This window comes from Rosa chinensis, chromosome 5 (genome assembly GCF_002994745.2).
Source record: "Rosa chinensis cultivar Old Blush chromosome 5, RchiOBHm-V2, whole genome shotgun sequence".
Classification (NCBI taxonomy): domain Eukaryota; kingdom Viridiplantae; phylum Streptophyta; class Magnoliopsida; order Rosales; family Rosaceae; genus Rosa; species Rosa chinensis.
Window position 1 is genome coordinate 25,333,150 of NC_037092.1, and position 25,096 is coordinate 25,358,245.

General features: G+C 37.8%; 3 protein-coding genes across 3 annotated transcripts; 1 reads left to right on the plus strand and 2 right to left on the minus strand.

Moving 5' to 3' along the window:
* Window positions 1–29: 29 nt before the first annotated feature.
* On the minus strand, window positions 30–2,394 carry LOC112167197 (sodium/calcium exchanger NCL2). The gene is made up of 5 exons (XM_040507322.1): window positions 1,822–2,394; window positions 1,298–1,482; window positions 1,067–1,227; window positions 307–960; window positions 30–207 (listed from the first exon to the last, which is right to left on the minus strand). The coding sequence occupies exons 1-4, from the start codon at window positions 1,892–1,894 to the stop codon at window positions 906–908; spliced, it is 474 nt and encodes a 157-aa protein (XP_040363256.1). The 5' UTR covers window positions 1,895–2,394; the 3' UTR covers window positions 30–207; window positions 307–905.
* A 14,003-nt stretch (window positions 2,395–16,397) lies between these two features.
* On the plus strand, window positions 16,398–19,420 carry LOC112167969 (glutamate receptor 2.8). The gene is made up of 5 exons (XM_024305078.2): window positions 16,398–16,569; window positions 16,718–17,964; window positions 18,106–18,418; window positions 18,511–18,908; window positions 19,025–19,420. The coding sequence occupies exons 1-5, from the start codon at window positions 16,398–16,400 to the stop codon at window positions 19,418–19,420; spliced, it is 2,526 nt and encodes an 841-aa protein (XP_024160846.2).
* Window positions 19,421–21,337: 1,917 nt separating this feature from the next.
* On the minus strand, window positions 21,338–23,957 carry LOC112165978 (magnesium transporter MRS2-3). Its single transcript, XM_024302716.2, has 6 exons — window positions 23,419–23,957; window positions 22,870–23,061; window positions 22,627–22,755; window positions 22,225–22,400; window positions 22,022–22,133; window positions 21,338–21,808 (listed from the first exon to the last, which is right to left on the minus strand). Exons 1-6 carry the CDS (start codon window positions 23,869–23,871, stop codon window positions 21,458–21,460), a joined length of 1,413 nt encoding a protein of 470 aa, XP_024158484.1. The 5' UTR covers window positions 23,872–23,957; the 3' UTR covers window positions 21,338–21,457.
* Between the last annotated feature and the right edge of the window lie 1,139 nt (window positions 23,958–25,096).

The window sequence follows — 25,096 nt, forward strand, 5'->3', positions numbered from 1 at the left end:
ATGTAAACCAATGCGAGCAACAAGGGATAAAGCAGGACGGCTACTACCGATGTCCAAAGAGGCAAAATGGTGCGGAAGCTGGTGAGAGCACCCATCACAATGCAAACAATAACGAGAACCAGCACCTCAGATCTGAAGTCCCAATACAATCCCTTGATGTAAACAATGGCCAGGAAAACTGATATTCAGTGTTACCGTTACAGATAACTGCACCAACAAATTCAGACACAAGGTTTTAATGATCAGACGATTAATATGAATGTTTTAGCCAATGAAGCTGAGGCTAGACAACAGTGGGAAATGAACCTCAGACAATGTCGATGAGACTGTTCTCTGGGTCTTCTGGCGAGCCATTTTGATCGCTGACAATGTTTCACAACTGTTTGTAGCTAAAGGCAACACAATGAAAGATACAAAGAAGGTTGGAATGCTGGTGGCTTCCGAGAAATCATCAACAGCATCTACCAAAGGGTCAGCAACTAGAACAGCGATACAAGTTCCCAGCAACAACATCATTGCTGCTTTGAAGGAGATCCACTTGGGGCTTTTAACATCCTCGTCCCTCTTATTTTTCTCAGACACCAACATGTAGTGCTCTTGGTTTATCACCTGTACTTGTGAACTTTATAATAATTAATCTATTACTAGGAGAAGTAATCGTTGTTAAGAATCTTATACCTTTTGTATGCCCGTAAAGGAGTACTTAATTGACTGGCGACCAGGCTCATGAAAAGCATTCTTTGGACACTTTGCCTTATTAAGCCACTCTGTTATGTGCGCGATAAACTCTGTGACATCAATGCATTTATCCCCAGACCTATCAAACTCTTTCATAATGTTATCCAATTGATCATGATTCCTACTCGAACCAGTCTCTGCTGATTGGATTTTGATAATCAGTGTTCTCATTTCATCAGGTGAAACAAATCCACTTTTATCAGTATCAAGGGTCTTAAACAACTGAGGAAAGTGGCATAACAAAATCACATGGAGTTCAATAAATCATGTAGCACCTACAACTGAAAATACTAAAAAAATAAAAAACTATTTTCTTGAAATGACTAACCTTTCGAGAACATCTTTATTAGGTTCACCATTGCTGGTTAGGAGCTCTCCTTGTGCACAAGAATCTAAGTATATTAAGAGTCCTGACATAGCTTGCTTGTGCTCTACATAATTGATACGGCTTGTCTGTATCAAAGGTTCACAGTAGAACTGCACCAACAACTGCAAATTGATAAGCATCAACTTATAGTTTACCATATACAAGCTGTCAACAGATTAATGAATCAGTTACCTCATAGAAGATATAAGCTATAGTAAGTATCACGGAGACAATGAGAGCAATTAAAATTGCAAGGTGTTGGCCACCTGAACTTAAGTGGAGAACTTGAGGTATTTGAGAAACAACAACTGGGATGATAGATATGACCATAATCCTTGCAGCATAAGTAGTCCAAATTTTGGTACTCACACCAGAACCTGCAATTGCAAATCAAATTACTTAGATATGACTTGTTAGTATATATCATGGGTAAAAGCAGTATATACTAAATAATACTAAAAACACGAATAAATTATGGGATAATGTTTAGTAGTTAAGGTTTGACTTCCCTCCCTAAAGCATGCTATGAACAGGTTACTGCAGAATGCTGTTAGTATATGATACATTGTTCTTATACTAATTTGCTTATACAAAGAACCTCTTCAAAAATTAATATTGCTAAAATGCAAAAATTTGATAGAATATAGATAAAAGTTTGAAGTATTTACAAAATACAGTAGATCAAAGAAAGCCTTCCAATGGGTAGATGCACATACCTAATAGGCTGAACTTTTTTGTGTCTTTTGTATCTTGGCCCTTCCGTACCCTCAAGATCACACTTGCCAGCATAAACACATAATCCCCACACAGCTGAGAGGCAGAAAACAGTTGACCCAACCAGCAATCCTACTCCAATGGAAACTTTACTTTGAGCAGTTTCTGTACTGGCAGTGAGCCCGGATACTAGGGAAACAAAAGAGATTTGTGAATCAACATCCAAATTCAACTATAATCTATTCATATATCTATTCCATATCTTTCACATTTAATTTCATAGATATTGTTCCCCGTGAGGAATACAAAACACACGCATGGAAGTTTTTACTCTCAAATGTTGGCCTGCATACTTGATTTCTCTCATCCGCTATAATTCCATGTTTTAGTTAGAAAATCCAACTGAAACTCAAATTGTGTACAATGGGTAGAGGGCCCAAAATTTTATGTGAATATATAGATCAAGTATATTCTCAACAAAACAGCACCAACTGGGTCAAAAAATATATTTAAATTTTTTTTCTTAAAAGCGAAGAAGCAGAAAAGCAGAAGATAAATTGTAAGTGATCAAGGCAAGTATTATACCTAGAAGTATAATGGCATCTGGAATGGCACTGAGTAAGTGAAACAAATTGGCTCCTACAGAGCCATTAACCTCAAAAATCAGCTTACCTCCAGCAACGACATAATATTCTCCAATTATATACAGAAGAACATATCCCACAATCAAGAAGAGTTTCCCCAAAACGGTATAAGTACATGGAAACAAACCATAGAGTAGACTGCAGTCCTCTGAAGAATCTGTTCCTCCAAAAACAAGAAGAGAAGTTTGGGTGAAACTAAATTAGATGAGCTGTGTTGCAGAGAGCGGCCTCCAACTTTGAACAGTATTATGGCAAAAAGAAGTAAAGTAACGGATACAGTTTTCATGTCTGACTTGAACAAGAAAGCAGAGGATATGAGAAAAGCTTAAACAGTACAGATGAGGATCTAGCTGCTTGATTAATTTCTACCATGGGAAATGTTGAACATGTTAGCATATAGTACGTGTTTTCCTTATTCTAAACTAACTAATTTTTTTACTTATACTCAAGTTGACTAAGATTATGTAACTAGCATTTCATATAGCCTCTAATTCCAAGTTGATACAGACAAGACAAACAAAAAATTCATATTGGGAAGGAGTCCAACACAAATTTAAAATTATATTTATTTCAGTTAATTTTAGTCATTATATCACTGTGGATTTCTTATAGATATGAAGCAGTCGAACTAGAACTAGTAACTCATTAATTAAAATATAAAATTGGTATTAGACTATTACTCCAGATTAACAATCTGCACTTGCAACTGGCAATATAGACAAAACAATAATATCCCTATTATAGTTTACTTTACACAAGTACCTCCCAAAGTCCTCCTTGTGGACAATGCATGTGGTACAGTAGGGGCTGCGTGAATGTTACTCCTATGATTGGTTCAATTTGTCAGGATAGACACGCTATATGCACAACCAGCACTCCAAATCTGCAAATTTATCAATATATGCTCTATCAAAAACTGTTCCCACAATCAAGATAATAATAGTAATAAGAATATTTGTCTTCTGGAGTTCTGGACCAATTCGATTAATAAAATTTATTACTCAACCAGAGATCACAACACTTGTAAAAGATCTTCGAAAAAGATCAATGAAAATAGTGGTTTTGTTTCCTTGAAGAAGCAGAAGATGGTCTAATGATGGGTTTTACTTCTAGTGTGAGAGTTATGAAGGCATGGAAGAAGTAAAGCAATTGGGGTTTTACCTATCTTTGTTAGCAGAGGATCGAGATAATTAGAAGGGTAAGATCTGAGACAAATTGGGGTTTTGCCTTCTTCAAGTTTTAACCGTTTTGGTCTCTTGAAAATCAAATTAATCTGACATAAACTCCTTAATCAACAAAATCTATCAACAAAGATCATGGATGACACAATGAATAAAAATATCTGTTAATATCTGGGCACAATGTTCAAGAAAATGAGCCTACTAATAGTTGGGATTATGAACATATGACTGCAGATATTTGTGCATTCTTTTTACATATAGACTAGTAAACTTAAATCAGTAATAAAATTAGGGATAACCTATCAAATGCCTTGCAGAGGAAGCAATGTTGATCTAGACTATCCAAGTACTACCCTTCTTGAACTCTTGCATCTCCCATGAGGTAGCTATGACCAGCTGAAAAACAGAATGCAGGTCATGAACCAATGTGAGGGACAAGGGATAAAGCAGAAAGGCTACTACCTATGTCCAAAGAGCCAAAATATTTCCGAAGCCAGTGAAAGCACCAATCACAATGCAAGCAATTGTGAGAGTCAGAACCTCTGATGAGAAGTCCCATTTCAATCCCTTGAAGTAAACAATTCCCAAGATAACTGATAGGCAGAAAAGATTATTCCGTGTCACCTTGACAGATAGCTGCACCAAGAAATTCAGACATAAGAATGATTAGATAATTAGACTCATGATATTTAAAATATCACAACATCAATCAAAAGAGACAGATGTAGAAAACAGAAAATGAAGCTGCGGCCAGAAAATTAATGGGAAACTAAACTCGGACAGTGTCAACGAGACTGTTTTGGAAAATATGTTTTGGAGATGCATCCATTGGTTATGAAAATATGTCAATCTCTGTTTTGGAAGATGCAAAGCGAGATGATTGTAAAAGATCAAGATACGCATTTACCTAGAAGTACAATGGCTTCCAGAATGGCACAGAGGACATGAAATAAATTGGCTCCAATAGCACCATTAACCTCAAAAATCAGCTATCCCCTCCTGCAGCCACATATGATTCCCTAATGATATACAGAAGTTCATGTCATGCCCACAAAATCAAGAAAAGTTTCCCCAAAATTGTATAGAACATGATGGCAACCAATAATAAAATATCTTGCATCCTCACTAGACCTTGTTACATTATCAGTGCCATCTAAACCAAAAGCTCTGGCTTCAAGAATTACTGAAAAAAGAACCAAAGTGCAGCATACAACCTTCATAGTGATGATTTCTCTTAATACAATACTCAAAAAGAGGGGATTCAATGAGGGTACTTATTTGCAGCTTGATTAAGGTCTATTCTATGTATTGAGGTTACGGCACAACTAGATAATAATGCAAGTTTGTTGTAAACTTCAGCATATTATCATAATGCGAATGATCCAGTATTTTCAAATCTGGATAATTCAACTTGATCTATACATGTGTGCTGTGTCAATAAACTAAACATTCAAATCCGAGGATAATCACCTTAGCATACAGCTTGATGTATACAAATGTCAAGATACTAATGACCTAATATATCTTGGTTCTCATTCCTTGAACGAGTACTGAGTTTGGCAGAATCCTGAAAGCTCAAGATACCAAGACATATAACAATGAATGAATGTTCATTGTACTTTAAGTAATACAAATTACAATGAGAACAAGAATGTAATTGGCAATCCCCAAACAACAATGCGGCCAAACTAAGAGAAGAATCATAATATTCCCTGAGATACGATTTAGGGCTAATTCTAAAGTAAGCAAATCGATCAATAGATTCATCATCATGCCAGAAGTGAATCAAAGGCTAATTACATTTACTCTTCCATGCACTGGGGCTAAAAGAAATTATATTTCCTGTCAACTTTCTGAGTTCGTGATCAATTCCGTTTAGACAAAACCAACAACGATTTGATACACTGGAATGGAGCCTGACAAAAGCATACAATTCGAATACTATAACTTGATTATTGTTCTTTAAAGTAAGACTAAATAGGATCGTAATCTGTGCAATGTGCATATGGGTAGTACAAATGAATCAGTCTAAATAATACTAGATTAGTGATTTTGATGAAAAATTCCTACTTAACAATCTGCATAAACAACTGGGGAGGAAGAGGAACCTTCCCGCCAGAAGAATAATAATTTAACTACGAAAAACATACCTTTCAAAGTGGCGCCTACTTGTCCTCATTCTAGAGAGAGCATAGCATTGGCAGCAAGCTGCTTGATAGCAGCAACTGAAATTTTCTCTTCCCTTTTTGTATGTTGGGTCGAATGTGGGCAATTGAAATTGTTTTTTTTGGATTGTATACAACCAATAATTTTCTATAAAACCCTTCAGTTTCCTTTTCTTTTTCTTTAATTCTTTTTCAGACATTTAGCCAATAATTATTATATAGTGGTTATGGACTACTATGTTTCGTGGAGTTTCTAGAACCGGTTTTGGTGTATCTTTAGATGTACAAGCGAGGAAAGTTGACAGTCAAGGAGATGACGGTGAAGAGACGAAGGTGGTGGCATGGTGTCGACAGTAGGGTGGTGATAGTGCTGGGTTTACTGGAGTCCCAGGTCTGAGTGTCCAACAATCTATTTTGGTCGGGACAGAGTCACAATGAGTGTAGGCTAGGTCGATCAAAGGATTGGTCAGGTGGACTCTGGATGGCGAGTTACTGTTGGCACAAGTGTGGTTGTATGATTCATTGGTTTTCTTGGCTGGACGGGAGGTGAGATTCAAGGATACACTACTCTTGCGCATGGGTTATAAAATGAAGTTATGTTTAGTTGAATCTGCCATAAAGGCGTTGCGCAAGACGAGAAGGTAATAAAAATTCTCAACATTTTTTAAAGAAGCCTTTCCTTTGTGCTTTGGTTAAGAGTTGGAGCTTTATGGGTTCCAAGAGTGTGTCATCATGGACTTTCAGCTTGAAGTTTAGTGCTGGCAAAGTTGGGTTCTATCACATTCTTGTTGACTATTGATAGAATGACTTTTGCATCCTACCCATTGTAATCTTTCATTATAAATTATAAATGAAGTTTCTCTTCTGATAAAAAAAAAAAAGTATTCGTACATGGTGTCAGCAATAATGCTGGCGCATACATGTTGGGGGCAATATGAATGAAAATGAATTGATCAGCATCAAGATGAGGCCACATAGACCAAAAAGATTGTTGAAGAACACGAACATGTGACGGTCTAAAAATACTAAATAGTTTTTGATTTTTTTTTCAATTGGGCAAATTTCAAGAACATTACGTGAACATTTGCCCACTGAAAATTAAGGTTAATTGCTTTCTAAAAATCACAATGATATCTGAGGTTGAAAACCGGCCCGACATACTTTTCGTACTTTCCATCAATAACACCATCAACCCTAAACTATTATTTATTTTTCAAAGGTTAATTTAGTATTATCTCTCTATCATACATACCAGGTCGCAAAACCTTACCCACAGTGAAGTTCCGCGACGGCACAATCATACTTATCGCGTTGTCGAAGCTCGACTAGACCACCGGTGCTGTTTCGAAGTATCAGGTTGTCGGAATTGTCAAGCTGAGCAGAAGTTGCGGCTGTTGGCGTTGGATTCCCATAGGGCCTACTTATCTCATCTCCTACAATATTTGTCTCTGTAATTGAAGTAATTTGAGCAAAAATTGTAGATGGGTTTCGTTCATTTTGATTGAAAAATTAGGGATTTTTGTTTTCTGATGCCAATTTGGTCTAGCACAGGGGGAAATACTCTATGGAAATTAACGTTTTAGGTTTTGGATTATCTTGTTTTCTAGCATATGGGTTTTGCTGGAGGATTCAAGGTTTCAATGAGGAATTGAGGATCTGATTTTGGTAGATTATTAAAGTGGAGGGGAAAAGATGATGCCCAATCAAAGTTATTCTTGGATCGGTACTTAAGAGCTGAAGGATCTGATTATCCAGAAGATTAGGCATCAGAGAGCTGAGAAATACTTTGATACGTGGAGACCCAATTCCCAGAGCCGGCCCTGGGATTTCGGGGGCTCTAGGCGAAAAAAAAAATTGGGGCTCCCTCAATCTCATTCTCATTCACATTCACATTCACATTCTCAGTCTCAGTCTCATTCTCATGTACTTGTTCACTATGTGCATTAAAGTACTTGCGTAGAGACCCAACTTGAAGCTTGACCAATGCACTCTTTTTTGTTTCTCTTTTCTTTTTTTAGCCCCAGAAGGATACTTACTCATTGGAGCCATGATAACAACCTGCAAAAGATAAAACACATAGAATTTTTAATTGAAACATATTGCCATATAATACAATTACCAATGTATCAAACCGACAAAACCATTTTCAATTCAAACTTACTCCCATACAAATGATACAAACTATTATCCTAAAATTAAACCCAAATGATGGTCAACAAAGTAGAAGAATTTTCAATTGATACAACTATACAAGACCATTATCCTAATATTAAACCCACTTTCAATTGATAGTCAGCAAAGCAAAACAATTTTCAATTGATAGTGAACTAGTCAAGTTGATTGTTGATTAGTTCATTGTTTTGTAGTTTCAGTAGCACGGTAACACAAACAATCAATTTGAGATTAAAGAATAAAGGAGAACCAGAGACTTGTGTTCTTCCTCTCCTATAGTCCTACCAAGTAGTCGAGTACCGACCTACCGTCCTACCCAAACACAAACTAAAGAACTCATCTCCCTCTCCCAGTGACCCACAGACCCAGATACGAAAATTAAAGAAGAACTGAAGAACAAGATTAAGTCTTAACATAAAATTATCATCACCTAGAATCCCAGATACAGAAGATAAAATAAGACTGCAATAATGGATGAAGAACAACAGGCCTTCGACCTTTTGTTTCTACCCAATTCAAGAAGAACTCGTTTCCTTCTTCCTCCTCGACAAGAGGAAGAGTCGAAGAGGCATGAAATTTGAGCAAGAGAGAATTACCTGGACAAGTTTCGTTTGAAAAGTGAGAAGGAGAGAGATCTAGAGACGGCAGTTCGGCGCAAGACAAGCTTCGTTGTTAAGGTGACAAGAACTGAAAAATAGAAGTCGTTTAGACGCGATCAAACAATCAAATAAGTATCAGATAATATATATATATATATATATATATATTTTTTACATATATATAAAAGGAGCTTTTTTTTTTGGGGGCCCATGAAACTGGGGGCCCTAGGCCTGTGCCTATTGGGCCTATGCCCAGGGCCGGCTCTGCCAATTCCTTTTATATTTTTGAGAGAGTTCCATGTAAAATCATATTTTTATGGGCTAAATATTGTTTACTACCATGTGGTATAGGTCCAACATCGATTCAGTCTCTCGAAATTTCATCAAAAACACCCCCGCAATATCATCTTCTAGTCTAATAGGCGACTCCGTCGAGATTCCATCAATTTCAAACGTTAAGTGGGAACCAAACAGAAGTGAAATTCCCAAAATGACCATTTGCTCTTCATTGTCAGTTCTGCCCTTCTCTTTCATCTTCCTCTCTGCACTTCTGCAAAAACAATTTCTTCTCTCTCTTCTAACATCGACGGAGCTCAGCTTCCTGTTTCAATTAGAGACTTTAGTCTCACATGTGCTTTACTCTCCTCCTCTCAATCCTAAACCCACGAGCTTCTCTCATATATCTCCAAACACTTCCCGGTCGCCACCAAAGTTTATTCCGATTACGGTGAGTAATCTGTTGATGGTTTGTTGGCTGAGGAGAAGGGGTCGTTGTTGAAATTGATGCCTGAGGTGATGCCGTTGCTGGAGTTGGTCAAGGCACTAATTCATGTCATGGAGTGGTTCACTAAGCAAATCCCCTGTTAATCTTATGCTCATGCCCATGGACTCAGAGCTGCAAGCATTCAAAATAGATAGAGTTTCCCGAAAAAGGAATGCAAAAAGTGAGTGGCGGTTGCATTGGGTTATTGAGATTTTAATTGTTCGTATCTCATTTTAACTCGTGGATTTTCCCCATTTTCCCCACCGATCTTCTGTCAAAGTTTTATTTTTTCTTCTGTTTCTGAATTTGGCTGTCAAAGTTCGATTCTTTGTTATGTTTCTGAATTTGGGCTTTGGCGAATGTGGGTGGATTTGGCAATGCGGTTGTGAGATTGGAGCTGCATTTGAATTGGTTTTCTATTTTATTTTCGATGAAGTTGCGGCATTGCGGTGTGTGAAAGAGGGATGGAGGTTAGATTTGAGGGTGTGCATGTGCGGTGCGATAAGCTTTTGTTGCCTATGATTTAGTCACCCAAGATTCCGGCGCAGGTGATTCCGTCGCCGGGGATTGCGAGGACGCGTTTGCAGGTGTGGTTCATACGGTTGTGCTCAAGCTTGTTTGTTTGGACTTGTTTGGTTTGTTTGTAGGTGTGGAATTCGCTTTGTTGATGAAATTTAAAATTTGCAATTGTGAGGAATCCAATTTTGAATGCTTGCATCTCTGAGAACTTGGAGCTTACAGAGAGAGAGAGAGAGAGAGAGAGAGAGAGAGAGAGAGAGAGAGAGAGAGAGAGAGAGAGAGAGAGAGAGAGAGAGAGAGAGAGAGAGAGAATTGGGAGGGAATTAATTATTAAAAAGCAAGGGTCATTTTGGGAATTTCTTCTATGTGGGCCTGACTTATTGTCTGAAATTAACGGAATCTCGACGGAGGGACCTATTTGTCGAGAAAATGATATTGCAGCGGTGTTTTTCATAAAATTGAAAATTGAGGGACTAAATCGATGTTGGGCCTATACCACAGAGTACTAAATAGTATTTAGCCCTATTTTTATTTATTTGTGGCTACATTCCGCATTTTCAAATGCCCCAATTTTTATTTTTCTCTAGAAATAAATCACCGGACTCATTTTCATTTTCTAAATTTAAAATATAGGCATATGATAACGTTACCGAACGCCACCTAAGTATTCAACCTAAATTCAATTGGTGTAGAGAAGCCCATCACCCAATCATACAAACTAATATATCTATAGAGATGTTTTAATCATTAATTAATGTGGTCCACTTTAAGTGATTAAATATCACCTATACATCACATTTTATACAACGTTACTGACGAAAAAGAAGCAGTAGAAATCAGCAAGAATTTTAACTAACATACAGTACGCGTGTGTGTGTGTGTGTGTCTATATATATATATATATATATATATATATATATATATATATATATATATATATATATATAGGGCCCTTCTAGTGAGGGATCCATTTTTTTGGTCTTTTTTAGGGATAGGACATTAGACCAATTTTTTGATCATATTTTGGCATCTTAACCGTTCAGTTTTTAGGTCCTAATATATAGTTCACCTATGCAAATTTTCAGCCAAATTGATTATCGTTAAGGCATTCAAAACTGCGATTTACAATTATATGTATGAACGGTTCAGGTTGGACAGATTCAATTCGTCCATTGATTTAATCTAGTTCTATAGTTTAACGATCACCAATTTGACTGAAAATTTGCAGAGGTGATCTACACATTAGGGCCTAAAAACTGAACAGTTGAGATTATGAAATGTAATCGAAAAGTTGGTCTAATGTCCTATCCCTAGAAAAGACCAAAAAAGGAATCCCTTAGTGGAAGGGCCCTCATATATATAGCCATTCAAAAGCGGACGTCTGTAACTCATAAAAAGTGCGGACGTCGCTTTTCCGGGCTACATCAGGCGCCGACGGGTAGCGCTGCTCGTGCCGGACGGAACGAGGCCACGATGTCGACCCTCTTCTTGTTGCTGGACTCATCAATGAAGGGTTCGAAGTCGACCTTGATGGTGCTTCCATGGTTTCAGGCAAGCTCTCTGCGCATCACAAAGAATTCGATCACTTTCGCCTTCGCATTGATGGCTATGCCATCCGGGATGTCCAGAGCTTACATTCGATAACAGAAACGTCGCCATCGACGCTTGAACCATCAAAGAGAGGACAACTCAGAGGTTGGTCAAATTATAGATGATTGCAAAGATTACTTACTTGCTTTTGATGTTATTGGAATTCGACATATTTTGAGAGAAGCAAATAGTGTGGCAGATAGATTAGCCCATTTTGGTAGTTTAGGTCATGTTATTGAACTATCTTTAGAGGAGGCTCCTGATTTCTTGCAGGATGACTATCTTTAGAGGAGGCTCCTGATTTCTTGCAGGATGTCCTCTACGAGGATTTTTGTAAAGATTCTACGAGCGCTTAGGTTCAGGTATTACGTCCTCCCCTATGCGACAACCTATAATAAATAATAATATGGGCATGGAGATGAGCCTCCCTAGGCCTCGTCAACGGGTTGGGCCGGGCTTACTATATTTTTAAATAATGGCGGGCCGGGCTGGGCTTTATTGTAAATCGAAGGATCCAAGCCCGTCCATATAAAGTGGGCCTTGCTGGCTTTTTCGGGCCGGTCCTTGCGGGCTTTTTTGGGACGGGCCTTGTGGGCTTTATTTATAATAAATATTTAAAGACACTAATTTTTTTATAAATCTATATTTATATATCATACATTCCAAAGAGCAATCTCTATCAATTCAAAGAAAATGGGAAAACCGACCGTTGGATGTGATTATTACAATAAATTATGCATGTGGTTAAAAATTTAGTCAATTTCACCGTAGTTTCGAACCCGATCGAATTGGTCAACCGTAGTCATTTGTATGTTTTCTCGGTTGACCGATGGCGTGACGACCGTGAAACGTGCTTATTTTTTTACATCACGTTTGTAAATATTTCATCGATGGATGTGCGTGGACATAAGATAAAAATTTCAATTTTAATTACAAATACATTGGTATATACCAATTTGCCTCCTAAAGTTGTATAACTTATACATTGCATTTAAATTGTTGAGGTCCATTCTAAAACAAACATGAAGTGGAAAATGAATTTGGAGAAACCAACTGCTCGATGGAGAAATTGTAATGTTTTATGGTGGTTGTAAAAATTTCAGCCAATTTGGTTCTCGTTTCGAATTCGATCAGCTAGGTCAAACTTAGTTACTCTTATAAACCTATATTCATATATCATACACTCCAAAGGGCAACCTCTATCAATTCAAATAAAATGGAAAAACCGACCGTTGGATGAGATTATTACAATAAATTATAAGTGTGGTAAAAAATTTATCCAATTTCACCATATTTTCGAATCCGATCGAATTGGTCAACCGTCGTCACTTGTATGTCTTCTTAGTTGACCGATGACATGACGACCGCAAAACGTGCTTATTTTTTCACATCACGTCTGTAAATATTCCATCGATGGATGTGTGTGAACATAAGATAAAAATTTCAATTTTAATTACAAAGACGTTGGCCTATACCAATTTGCCTCCTAAAGTTGTATGGACTTATACATTGCATTTAAATTATTGAGGTTCATTCTAAAACAACCATGAAATGGAAAATGAATTCGGAGAAACCAACCGCTCAATGGAGAGATTGTAATGTTTTGTGGTGGTTGTAGAAAATCTAGCCAATTTGATTTTTGTTTTGAATTCGATCAACTAGGTCAAATTTAGTTACTATTATAAACCTATATTTATAAATCATACCCTCCAAAGGGCAACCTCTATCAATTCAAAGAGAATAGAAAAACCAACCGTTGGATATGATTATTACAACAAATTATGAGTGTGGTGAAAAATTTAGCCAATTTCACCATATTTTCGAATCCGATTGAATCGGTCAACCGTAGTCATGACATGTAGAATATATAGGCACATATTCTATATAGAAGTATGAGAATGTCCACTTTCACCATAAGCCAAATTACAACAAATTCACACTCACACAAAGAGACACACACACATATAATGATGATGTGGCACACTGAAGATTTCCAAATATATGTGCTGGGTCTTCTAGACATAAACTTGTAAAAGATGTTGCAGATTCCCATCCAAGATGAAATGCCTTCACTTAAATTGCCATAACTCCTTCTAGAAAAGTCAGAATCACAAACCGTAAAATTCTTCAGAAACTAGACACATGGGGCTTTCCGTGTATATAGGGTACAACTCCTAATTCTATCCGAGAAGCTCCCAGTAATTGAGCAAAATTCGGTTCTAGACATGAACTTGTAAAAGATGTTGCAGATTCCCGTCGAAGCAGAACTGCCTTCACTTAAATTGCCATACTTCTTCTAGAAAAGTTGGAATCACAAACCGTAAAATTTTTCAGAAACTAGACACATGAGGATTTCCGTGCATATAGGGTACAGCTCTTAATTCCATCTGAACAGTTCCCAGTAATTCAACAAACTTAGCTGTTTTGCACAACAGTTTCTGTGTTGCAGATTCTCGTTCAAGCTGAACTTTCTTCACTTAAATTGCCATAACTCCTTATAGAAAAGTCGGAATTGCAAACCGTAAAATTTTTCAGAAACTAGACACATGGGGTTTTCTATGCATATAGGGTACAGTTCCTAATTCCGTTCGAGCAGTTCCCAGTAATTCATCGAAGTTAGATATTCTGCACAACAGTTTCTGTGTTATTTATATAATATTTTTTGTTTGCGGATTTTTACGGGCCTGGCCTAATGGGCTTTTAGGGCCGGGCCTAGCAAGCTTTTGAAGAGCCGGGCCAGGCTTTTGGCCCTCAGGGCCGGCGGGCCTCCATGAGGCCTAAGCCTCCCAGCTTGACTGGGTTCCAAACCTTTAAAAAAAAAAAAAAAGATTGTTCAAAGTCCCAAATATCTAGTTACCTGTCGATTGTCAACCTGAATTACTTTCGCTGTCAATTTGTACGAATAATTATTCAAATTTGTCCATATATGGCTACAAAAAAACAATTGAAAGAAAAAAAAGATGTTAGAAGTGGTCAAGTACGTAGTCCAGGTCTTTTAATTAACGGAATTTGACAATGAGACTTGCGATATTTTCTGTGATCAGAATTGACAGAACAAGTATGAATCTTGCTCGATGATCGGAATTCGGAACCATTCAATAACGTTAGTCTCTATTCAAAGATGGTCAATGGAGACAATTAACCAAATTGTATATTTTCAAGGTACAAAATACAGTTCAACGTAATTTAAAGCCTATATACAAACGTACGTAATGCCTCCAATACTAACCACAGCTGAATCATCTGTAGTTAGGCTGATTTTTGAGATATAGTATATGTATAGAAGTCTAAAATATGAACAACGTACGGACCAGATGAAGAGCCTACATAAACTTCCTCGAAGTAACCAAACAAAGACAAATTTGCTCAACGATGTTCAATTCGACTAAGATTTGCTTAAATATAAACAGAATGGTATATTTATCAAAATATAATTAACAAGTCGGTTCACAAACGATTTATTAAACAACTAAATAAATAGATCCATGAGTGGAATGACCTTCTCTATAAATAGATCTCTGAGTGGAATGACCTTCTATTTATTTTGTAATTTTTGGCTACTAACTACTAGTACTGTTAATATGATACTTCTAGATGTTCTATGTATATTGTCAAAAATGAAGCTCAAGGGCTTTGATTTGTTTGCAAACTTGTAAAAATTGAACATAGGGTTTACCATTTCCTTACCCATAATTGAAGCTATTAGTTCTAGACTTGGTTGGTTCGAAGTAAACAATCTAGAACTACAGGTCATGAACAATTATGTTCTACCTTCTTCCGAGATTCTCTAATCGTAGAACTGACTCAGTCCACATGCCATGATTTTCCATAATGTAATGGGAGAAATATCACTTTGGTCATCGAACTATGGGTCACTCGACACTTTGGTCATCCAACTTTTAAAAACTTCATTTTGGTCATCGAACTATATCACCGTATATCACTTTGGTCATTCCGTCAATTTTCTCCGTTTTCTCTGTTAACTCCAGGGGTATTTTGGAGATGAAATGTTTTACACGACATTTTTATAACTTAATCTAATTATCCCAGCCTAAACTTAAAACTTCATCCAATTTTGCCAACTTTTCCCTCCTTTTATTCATACATTCATCATTAATAACCAAAGCATACAACAAAGAAAAATAATCGAGTCAGAGAATGATTCAAAGTGAGGGAATATAAGAGGAAGAAAAATATTGATTTAATAAATCGAGGAATTATATAAGGAGGGAAAAGTTGGCAAAATTGGATGAAGTTTTATTTTTAGGCGGGAAAAGTTGGATTAAGTTATAAAAATGGTGAGTAAACCTTTAAATCTCCAAAATACCCTTAGAGTTAACAGAGAAAACAAACGGAATGACCAAAGTGATATGCGATGATATAGTTCGATGACCAAAATGAAGTTTTTAAAAGTTGGATGACCAAAGTGTCGCGCGAGTCATAATTCGATGACCAAAGTGATATTTCTGCCTAATGTAATAGCTACAATTACTATGAAATTTAATCCACATGCAGCTCCCATAAGTTGCAGTGGACTAAGCTACAAGCGAATAAATCTAGCAGGATGCATGCATACGTACGTAGAGACTAAATTACCCAAAGTGTGTTGAATTAATTCCTACTGTTGACTAGGACCCAAGACAAAAAGGAGAGGATCATTTTAAAGTTGACCGAGTAAAAACCACGGTAGCTACTCAGAAAATTCTAACGCATATATATATATATATATATATATATATATATATATATATATATATATATAGACACACACACACACAAACAGATAGCTCGATCATCTGGTATAGGTATGAAGAGAGAGATAAATAGAGCTAGCTAATACAAACTAATTAACATGAATCAATTTGCTCCCCTTTTTTATTTTGTTACCATACTTTTGGCATTTAGGCCAATTGCTGCAAATACAGTGAGGAATATTGAAGCTGGAATGGGCGTCGTCGTTAACGTTGGGGCCATTATAGATAACAGTTCTCGAATTGGCAAAGAACAGAGAGTGGCAATGGAAATGGCAGTGGAGGATTTTTGTGCAAATAACAGTCAGAGATTGGTTCTGCAAATAAAACACTCTCGGAGGGACCCCATGCAGGCGGCTCTTGCAGGTTAATTGGTTTACTTTTCTCTCTTCAAGATATGCTTTAAGTTTGCAGACATTGATCGAGGTGTGCGTTTGTAGTTGTTGCAAGTACTATTCTAAAAGGTTCCTTTTTGTTTTTGTTTTGTTTGTTTTTTTTTTTTTCAACACCACAGCTAGAGATCTCATAAATATGCAAGAAGTTCAAGCCATTCTAGGACCACATACATGGGAAGAGACATCATTAGTAGCTGCGGTTGGCAGTGAGAACCACATTCCAATTGTTTCTTTTGCGGAGGCTACTCCAAACTGGGCAACAGAGCTCTGGCCCTTCCTAGTTCAAGCTTCTCATAACGAGCTAAAACAAATGGAAGCAGTAGCTGCTATAGTTAAGTCTTTTGAATGGTATCAGGTCACTGTTATATACCAAGATAGAGATTATTCGTCCAACGAAATTTTGCCTGGCCTCTCTCGTGCCTTGAGACAAGTTGGCTCAGAAATAAGCCAGCTCGTAGCTCTTCCCCCTTTCGGTTCTTCTTCATTAGTCAGAGAGCTTGAGAAGCTTCGACAAGACCAATATAGAGTTGTCATCGTGCATTTGTCTTTGCCGTTGGCATTGCAACTATTTGAAAAAGCTAAAGAAATGAAGATGATGGAAAAAGACTATGTATGGATCACCACAGATCCTATTACTAGCCTAGTACATTCCTTCAATGCCTCCACCATTTCCGCAATGCAGGGGGTTATCGGAGTCAAGAGCTTCTTCCCTGAAAGTGAGAGTCCCCAATTTCAGGGTTTTCATCGTAGATTTCGTAAAAGGTTCAGCTCAGAATATCCTGAAGAAGAAAACAATGATCCTGGGGTCTTCGCGGCACAGGCCTATGATGCTGCAAGGGCAGTGGTTCTAGCAGTGACACAAAGAAAACACAATGGGAGGCCCTTGTTGGAAAATATTCTTCGAAGTGATTTTCATGGCTTAAGTGGAAAAATTCAGTTCACTGACCAAAAATTACCACTACAAAAAATGTTCCAGATCATCAATGTTATAGGAAAGAGTTACAGAGAACTCGGATATTGGTCAGATGGATTAGGCTTCACACAGACTATCGGGGGAAATGATACTACCAGTTCATCCATGAAAGATTTTGGATCAGTGTTTTGGCCAGGGGGGACTTTCTATACTCCAAAAGGATGGACTGTATCAACAAGTTCAAAGCCATTGAGAATCGGAGTGCCTACCGGAGCGGCATTCAAACAGTATGCAAATGTAGAAAAAGATCCCTTGGGTAATAACTTCTCATTTGGTGGAATTGCAATTGATCTCTTCGAAGAAACCCTAATCAAGCTGCCTTATCATTTGCCATATGAATTCTTCCCATTTAATGGCACATATGATTCATTAGTGCAGCAAATTCATTCTAGTGTAAGTGACTTACTTGCATTCTCCTTTCTTGATCAACTTAATTAGTTCCAACTTGTATGTGATTATTATATTTATTTTTATTTCTTATGATCAACTCTAATGAAACTTAATTGACTTGAAATTGTCTGTGCATTGAAGCAGAAATTTGATGCTGTAGTTGGTGATGTAGCAATAGTGTCGCAAAGATATCAGTATGCAGAATTCACAAACCCTTATTCTGAAGCAGGACTGATGATGATAGTTCCAGTCAGGTCCAAATTTTGCAGCAAAGCATGGTTATTCATGAACCCTTTCACACGAGCCATGTGGGCGCTCATAGTGGCCATCAATGTCTACAATGGTTTTGTCGTTTGGTTGATAGAGAGAAACTACTGCCCCGAACTCAGAGGTTCTCTGCCAAATCAAATTGGAACCTTGATTTGGCTTTCCTTCACCACTCTATGCTCCTTACATGGTAACTACTTCAAAATTTTAAATCTTATTTTTTACCTCTACATTGAACGATAATATGCCTAATATTACTCCAACTAATTTGACTGGGAAAAGGAGAAAAGCTACATAGCAATTTGTCAAGGATGACAATGGTGGTCTGGTTATTTGTCGCACTAGTCATCACACAGACATACACCGCCAACCTCACCAGCATGCTCACGGTCCAGCAACTTGAACCAGCTGTAGCAGGTGTTGATGCACTTCTACAAAGCAATGCCGTTGTTGGTTATTGTAAGGGATCATTTGTTTCTATGTATCTAAAGAAAGTCTTGAAATTTTCCCCTGATCACATTCAGGAGTTTAGCTCCCCGGAAGAGTATGCGAAAGCCCTCAAAAGCAAAGCAATTGCTGCTGCATTTCTTGAAGTCCCTTTTGCCAAGATATTCCTCGGACAATACTGCAAAGATTTTGTGTCGGTTGGGCCAACATTCAAAGTCGGAGGATTTGGATTCGTAATGCTCTCTCTCTGTGCCAAATCTCTTCTGCACTTCAATTTTTCAACTATTAAGTAGTAGGTACTCATGATTAAAATTTCTCATCTGGTTTGTGTGACGTAATTTTGCCACAGGCATTTCCAAGGGGGTCACCATTACTTCCGAGTGTAAATGAAGCAATGCTGAAGGTGGCCGAAAGCGGTAAGCTTCGAGAGTTGGAGAACGACATGCTGGCATCTCAGAAATGCTTGGATGCAGAAACAGATGGTAGAACCCCAAGTCTAAGCCCCAGCAGCTTTTGGGTACTATTCACATTCTCAGGAGGGACATCAACAATTGCTCTTCTGGTTTACATTTTCCGCATTCATAAATCGATGCTTAAGCACAAAACAATCTGGAACTTAATGTTGGCTGTAATCAACCAATGGGGGAATCCAAGTATGCAGAGGTTCTCAAGAAGAGACAGCGACATTAGTCCAGAAACTCCGACACATTCTGCAAATGTCCCTAACTTGCAGGCTCAGGTCTAGATTTTTTTTTTGAAAGGGTTTTGACTACCGGATTTATGTACTAGAGTCATGTTCCTTAAGACCTCTGGATCATTATAGTAGTTTGAGGCATAAACATGTAACTTGTAAAGTATCAAAATTGAACATGTAACAAGGCAATTACTTCTCATATTTAGGGGTTTAGGACCCTAAACCCATAAATTGAAAACAGAGTAGGCTGTTTACCATCAAAACGGACAGTAAAAGTAAAATGGCCCATTACCCCTTTTTTTTTTGATTGAGCCCATTAGTTTTATAGCAAGTAAATTCCCTTGTTTCCCGTTCATCGTGTCGGTAGATCATTTTGGCTAGAGACACGTGTTGGTCCCCTAGCTGTTTGGGGTTGGCGTGTCCCCCCATTAAGAAATGATCGAATATATGAAATCCAGTGTTTCACTTTCCTTTCACACACACACTGTTTTTCATTTGATTTCTGCATTCTCAGATTGGACCCCTAACACTGACTCTCTACCGTCTCGCCGTCGAAGGTAACTCTCTGACCAACTTTTGATCTGCGTTTGGTGAAGTCAGTGAATATTTACGGTTTCAGATTTAGCACAATCATATCATATGGATTCAGATAAGTTGGTTGGTCTATTTCTGTGAATGATTCCTTTGCACTAGTATTTCTCTATTTGTTCATTGATTTTAGAGTTGGCAACTGATTATGAGTGAGTTGTTCACTGAAGGTTGTTATGTAGTTGACACTATGCTTCATTTATACTTCTCGTTTAGGGAAACAAACAATTGAAACAAGTTGTTTAATTTTTTTTATTGTTGGCTGAGGCAAAAATCTTGATCAGGCCAATTTGATGATCAGGTTTGGTTGCTTGCTATTTGCTGATTGTTAATTGGGTAGTGGGTTATGGAGTAGTTCATCTAAATTTGAAAGAAGATTTAATCTTTACATATGATGATGAGAACCTTTAATTTATCTTGATACTCTCTAATCCTAGTATATGGAGAGGAGACAGCTTATGAATTGCAAACTCTCTGATCCTACTTTAACTGATTTACACCAAACAGGTATTTTATAAAGAGAGTAAGAATGGAAGCTGCTGGTATGCTGTCTTTCTAACAACTGGTCTCTGTTTATATGTTTTTCCTTTTTATTCGTCACTTCCTTTTAGATACCAACTATTATTTTGTAATCATATCAATGGATTTTCTGAATTTGGTTTTGGTACGTGTTACATGAAGAATGATTATAGAAACTTGGGAGGGGCTTAATTTTTTGTCTTTCGAATGATCAGGGCATTGTGGGAAGTCAGGACTGATGAAAGGTGATAAAGCTTCCAAGAACAAATTTGGGGCAGCTAATCCCACTGAAGCAAACCAAGATGCTCCAGTTCAGAGCGTGGATAGTCCATTGGAGTCATGGATCTTTAGCACTGCAGCGTGCTATCATGTTACACAACAGCGGGAGATTTTGGAGAATTATACTAGTGGCAATTTTGGCAAAGTCCGCACAATAACTGGTGCTGCAATGGATGTTGTGGGTAAGGGTGATGTTCGCATCAAACTGTCCAGTAATGCCACATGGATTCTACGTGATGTGAAACACATTCCAGCTTGTGTGTGGAATTTAATTTCTGTGGGTCAGTTGGCTGAAAAAGGCTATAGGATGATACTCTCTAGTGGCAGCTGGAAGATTTCGACAGGAGATTTTGCTTTTACTGTCCCTGTCCCTCCCCCTGATCCAAATCAGCCTATGCACGGCAGTACTTACCTAGCACCTTCACCCTAGTTCGACGGTGTCAGTGTGGCTTTATTTCCGAAGGTTATAATCAATCATTTAAGTATTAGTGTGGAGCTTCGTAACCTTGTTATCGTAGATTCTGTCAAATGAACTTATAAGCAATGATCTTCTGTTTACTATGGCATAATGCTACTCTTATCTGAATGTTATTCAGAATATTAATATATTTGGTGCATGTTTATAATATTTTGCAGTTCCTTAAAGATTTTATCTTGTCTGTGACATTCTGTATGTTTCCTAATGTGAGTGAAGAAAATCACTTAAGCAAACCATCTTACATTCTTTCTGATTCTCCTTGAGCAAACAAAGAACAGTGATGGGATATCCAGCAAGCGCATATGCTTACCCCAGGCAATGGCAATCACAAAGAAGAATACACACGCCATGGAACTCCCACCAATAGTCCACATGAACTTCTTATTTCCTGTTTTAAGTTCTTCATCGAACAGTTCGATCCCTATATTCATGCCAAAGATCCCGGCAACAACGATAAACGCATTCACCACAAGTGTTGCTGTGGATAAAACTACTCCCATCTGCAGCAGCTGATTCTGTTTGTCATCCAGCATTATGTTAATGTAATCCTCTGTGTCGTCTACATCCTCCCTCAGCTGAAATTCCAAGTCATGATCATCATAAACAAAAGAAAAAAAGAGACAGAAAAACTAGTTGACTTTCAGTTGTAAAAGATTAATAATGCTAAATACGGAGACCACATTTAATGTACCGTGTGACATGTTAACAATCGGATGTGATTCGTTAAAAGTGGTCTGGAAATGTAGTCATTTTAGGATTAACTAGACTGATCTGAGTTGCAGATATACCGTGGATAACTTGTTTAGTGTGCCATCAATTTGGACAAAGTATGCCTCCAAAAGCATTTCTAGCTCCTCAACATCAAGCTGCTTGCTTGTACCTGTACCAGTATCGCTGTTCCTGCAGATTTAGAAACTAGAGATGTTCTTACATGATTTTCAAACTTTTCATATTCGAAATCATAGAGAGAGATTACTAGCTCGCTACGTGCCTGTCGTCCACTTCTGCTGCTTGATGAATTTCATCATCCATTTCATCTCTCATCTGCTCATTCATGGATGAAGCAGAAGAGTTCTCTAGGTCTGACTCAACAGAAAGCTTGTCAGTCAGATACATCTCAGCCATGTCTTCATCATCATCTAGCAAATGTTCTATTTCATCCCTCACCTGCCAATCAACATGTGTATACACATTCACATGAAAAAGAACACACACACACACACATAAAGGATTTCACTAAAAATGGCACCCAGAAATTCCAAACTTACAAAAAACAGTACTTTTCTAATGTTTCGTTAAGTGACTGTCATTTAGTGTAAAACTCTGATCGGTTGCAATGTTTAGTAGAACCCCGAAGAAATGCAATGAAAGCCCAATTAATCAAGTGAAGTACCTTCTGGACACGTCCTGATATAGCAACCAAGCGGCTTTTGATTTGGCGGACACGTTCTAAATTCAAAGTACTAATCTTGGAACTGAGCTTCTCCAAAGCTGGATGAGCTTCTTTCTCCAATCCCTTTGCCTGTTTTTAAACCCAAACAGATTAAAAACTTAAACAGTGATGTAGTTTTGCTTCGGTGAGAACCATGAAGTTATAAATGAAGTACATAAAACAAAGGGATTTGTATATACTTACTTCATTTTCTAAGGAAGTGCAAGCAGCCTCAAGACAAGTCTCTAGTGCTACAAACTCAAAGCTAAGAACCTTTGATCCATATAATTGCTTCTTCACAACTTCTTTCCCTACTCCATCATGTTGACCACTTGGAGAATTCTGACGCGACTCTCCCAAATCATGCAACTTTGTATGACCATCATCATTACCCTCCTATACATAAACGTTTTCACAAATGGAAGAGGAGAGATATGATCATATATATCTATCATATATGAAATGCCAAGTTCAAACATAATGGCAAAAACCGAATGATAAAAAACGCAATCCTTGCAAATGATTGATTATACATCAGTAGTTCAGTACGAGTTCCTAAATCATACTTTAAAAGTAGCCAAAAGAAATCTAAGATACAAAAGAAAGACAAAAAGTTTAGAGCCTTCGAGAAACCATACTAACATTATTCTAGAGGATTACCAACATTATTCTAAAGGAAAAAAAGTAAAAGCAACAAAAGATTCTGATAGAAAACCACAAGCTAGATGAATAAGAATGCAAGAAACTGCTAACCGAAGCTATGGTGGTTGCTTGTTGATGGCGGACCAGCCTACGTCGAAGCTCGTCAACGAACGGCGTGACAGAAAGGTCAGCGGAGTTGACCAGCAAGACCTCCTGGGCAGTGATGATGGCCTTGATGTGTTCCAGGTTTATAACAATAGCTCTCTCTCTCCCTAGCACCGTCGACGGGCACCGCAGAACCGGGTCGAGGATCCGGAGGTCCCGGGCCGGCAGACCCGTGCGCCGCATGATGGCGTGTTTTCCGGCCTCCAAAACTTGAGAGTTGCCTTCGGAGTCAATCAGCAGCCACGCACGAACACTAGTTGTAGCCTTGGTCCCTTTCTTCCTGGGCCCAAGAAGGCCCACTGACCCGGCGACGGGTGGACGGTGGGATCCGGCGGGGTCTTCTACGGCTGGCGGGCTTGACTTGGAGGGCTGGGGAAGAAGCTGATGATGAGGTCTCATGGTGGCCTGGAGTGACACGGTTGGCTGTTTGTGCCGCTATATATGCTAAGGGATCTCTTTTCTTCACGTGAGACCGAATAAAGAAAGACATGGGCTACGGGGATTTGTTATCGTTAGCATTAGATTCCACGTCGTCTTCTTCTTCTGCTAGACTTTCTTTTCTTTTTTATTTTTTATATTTTTATTACTATTATTTATGATGAAATAGCTGCAAGATTTTTCTTTTGTTTTTAGAAAACAAAAGGCTAACATCACGACCAAGCGCTCTAGGTCAGCCTAATTGGTGAAAGATAATGAGAAGTATATTTGAGATTATTTATAGGAGACAAAAGCGCTTTTGAATTAATTGAAGAAGTTGAAGAATATTCATAGAGAGGAGTTTTATGTATGGAGAAAAATTCACCATCAGTGTCTCTACACTTTGGTGCCAAGTCCAATTTCATACACAGATTCTCATCTCTACAATGTGATATCTTAAGTCTTATTTTGATATTGACGATATGTCTCCGTCCAATTTATGTGACGGTTCTGTCAAAAAGCTGACGTGGCAAGTATATGGAAACCCAAAAAAGGATAAATGACCAAGTTACCTTTTTATTTTGTTAATTCAATTGTTCTTTCTTTTCTTCTTTCTGACACCATCGCTTCACCACCACTTCTCCGCTGCAATTCCAATTCAAAACCCTAATTTCTTAGCTTTCTTTATTTGATTACTAGTCTGAAGGACCAAAATTTGTTCAAATACCATACAAAATCATCAAGAAAACCAGATAAACTAGATACAAAATCATCAATCACCAATGAAAGAGAAAGTTTTCTCTACTCAGATCTATTCAGTTTGTTCTTGATTCGTTGAAATTTGTTTGTGAATCAAGCTATTTGTGTTACTCATCATGATTAATCTTCAAGATTCAGTTTTTTTGTATCCAGTTTTGAAGAAAAATGGTGTATTCTACTCAAACCTGCAACACCATCTCAGTCAGATTGGACGAGACTAATTACGCTACTTGGGTCTTTCAAATGCAACATCACATCAGAGGTCATGGTCTCTTGAAGTTTGTTGATGGTTCACACCCCTGCCCACCTCAATTTCTTTCTTCTTTTACTTCTTTTCTTTTATAAATCAAGCCATATAAGGCCAAATTTCTAGGTTTATTTCTATGTTCTTCTTCCTCCTCTGCATCTAAGAACATTCATTAATTTCTTGATGGGTCGTTAGCCGTAA

What these genes read in the sequence shown, in the direction of transcription:
- LOC112165978 (XM_024302716.2), bottom strand. Translation starts at nt 23,871, where the DNA reads ATGAGACCTCATCATCAGCTTCTTCCCCAGCCCTCCAAGTCAAGCCCG. An exon ending in AAGCAACCACCATAGCTTCG is followed by an intron (nt 23,062 to 23,418) that starts GTTAGCAGTTTC and finishes GTTTATGTATAG; the next exon opens with GAGGGTAATGATGATGGTCA. An exon ending in CACTAAACAAGTTATCCACG is followed by an intron (nt 21,809 to 22,021) that starts GTATATCTGCAA and finishes TTGGAATTTCAG; the next exon opens with CTGAGGGAGGATGTAGACGA.
- LOC112167969 (XM_024305078.2), top strand. Translation starts at nt 16,398, where the DNA reads ATGGGCGTCGTCGTTAACGTTGGGGCCATTATAGATAACAGTTCTCGA. An exon ending in TGCAGCAAATTCATTCTAGT is followed by an intron (nt 17,965 to 18,105) that starts GTAAGTGACTTA and finishes GCATTGAAGCAG; the next exon opens with AAATTTGATGCTGTAGTTGG. An exon ending in AAGTCGGAGGATTTGGATTC is followed by an intron (nt 18,909 to 19,024) that starts GTAATGCTCTCT and finishes ATTTTGCCACAG; the next exon opens with GCATTTCCAAGGGGGTCACC.
- LOC112167197 (XM_040507322.1), bottom strand. Translation starts at nt 1,894, where the DNA reads ATGCTGGCAAGTGTGATCTTGAGGGTACGGAAGGGCCAAGATACAAAA. An exon ending in AAAAAAGTTCAGCCTATTAG is followed by an intron (nt 1,483 to 1,821) that starts GTATGTGCATCT and finishes TTGCAATTGCAG; the next exon opens with GTTCTGGTGTGAGTACCAAA. An exon ending in AATAAAGATGTTCTCGAAAG is followed by an intron (nt 961 to 1,066) that starts GTTAGTCATTTC and finishes CACTTTCCTCAG; the next exon opens with TTGTTTAAGACCCTTGATAC.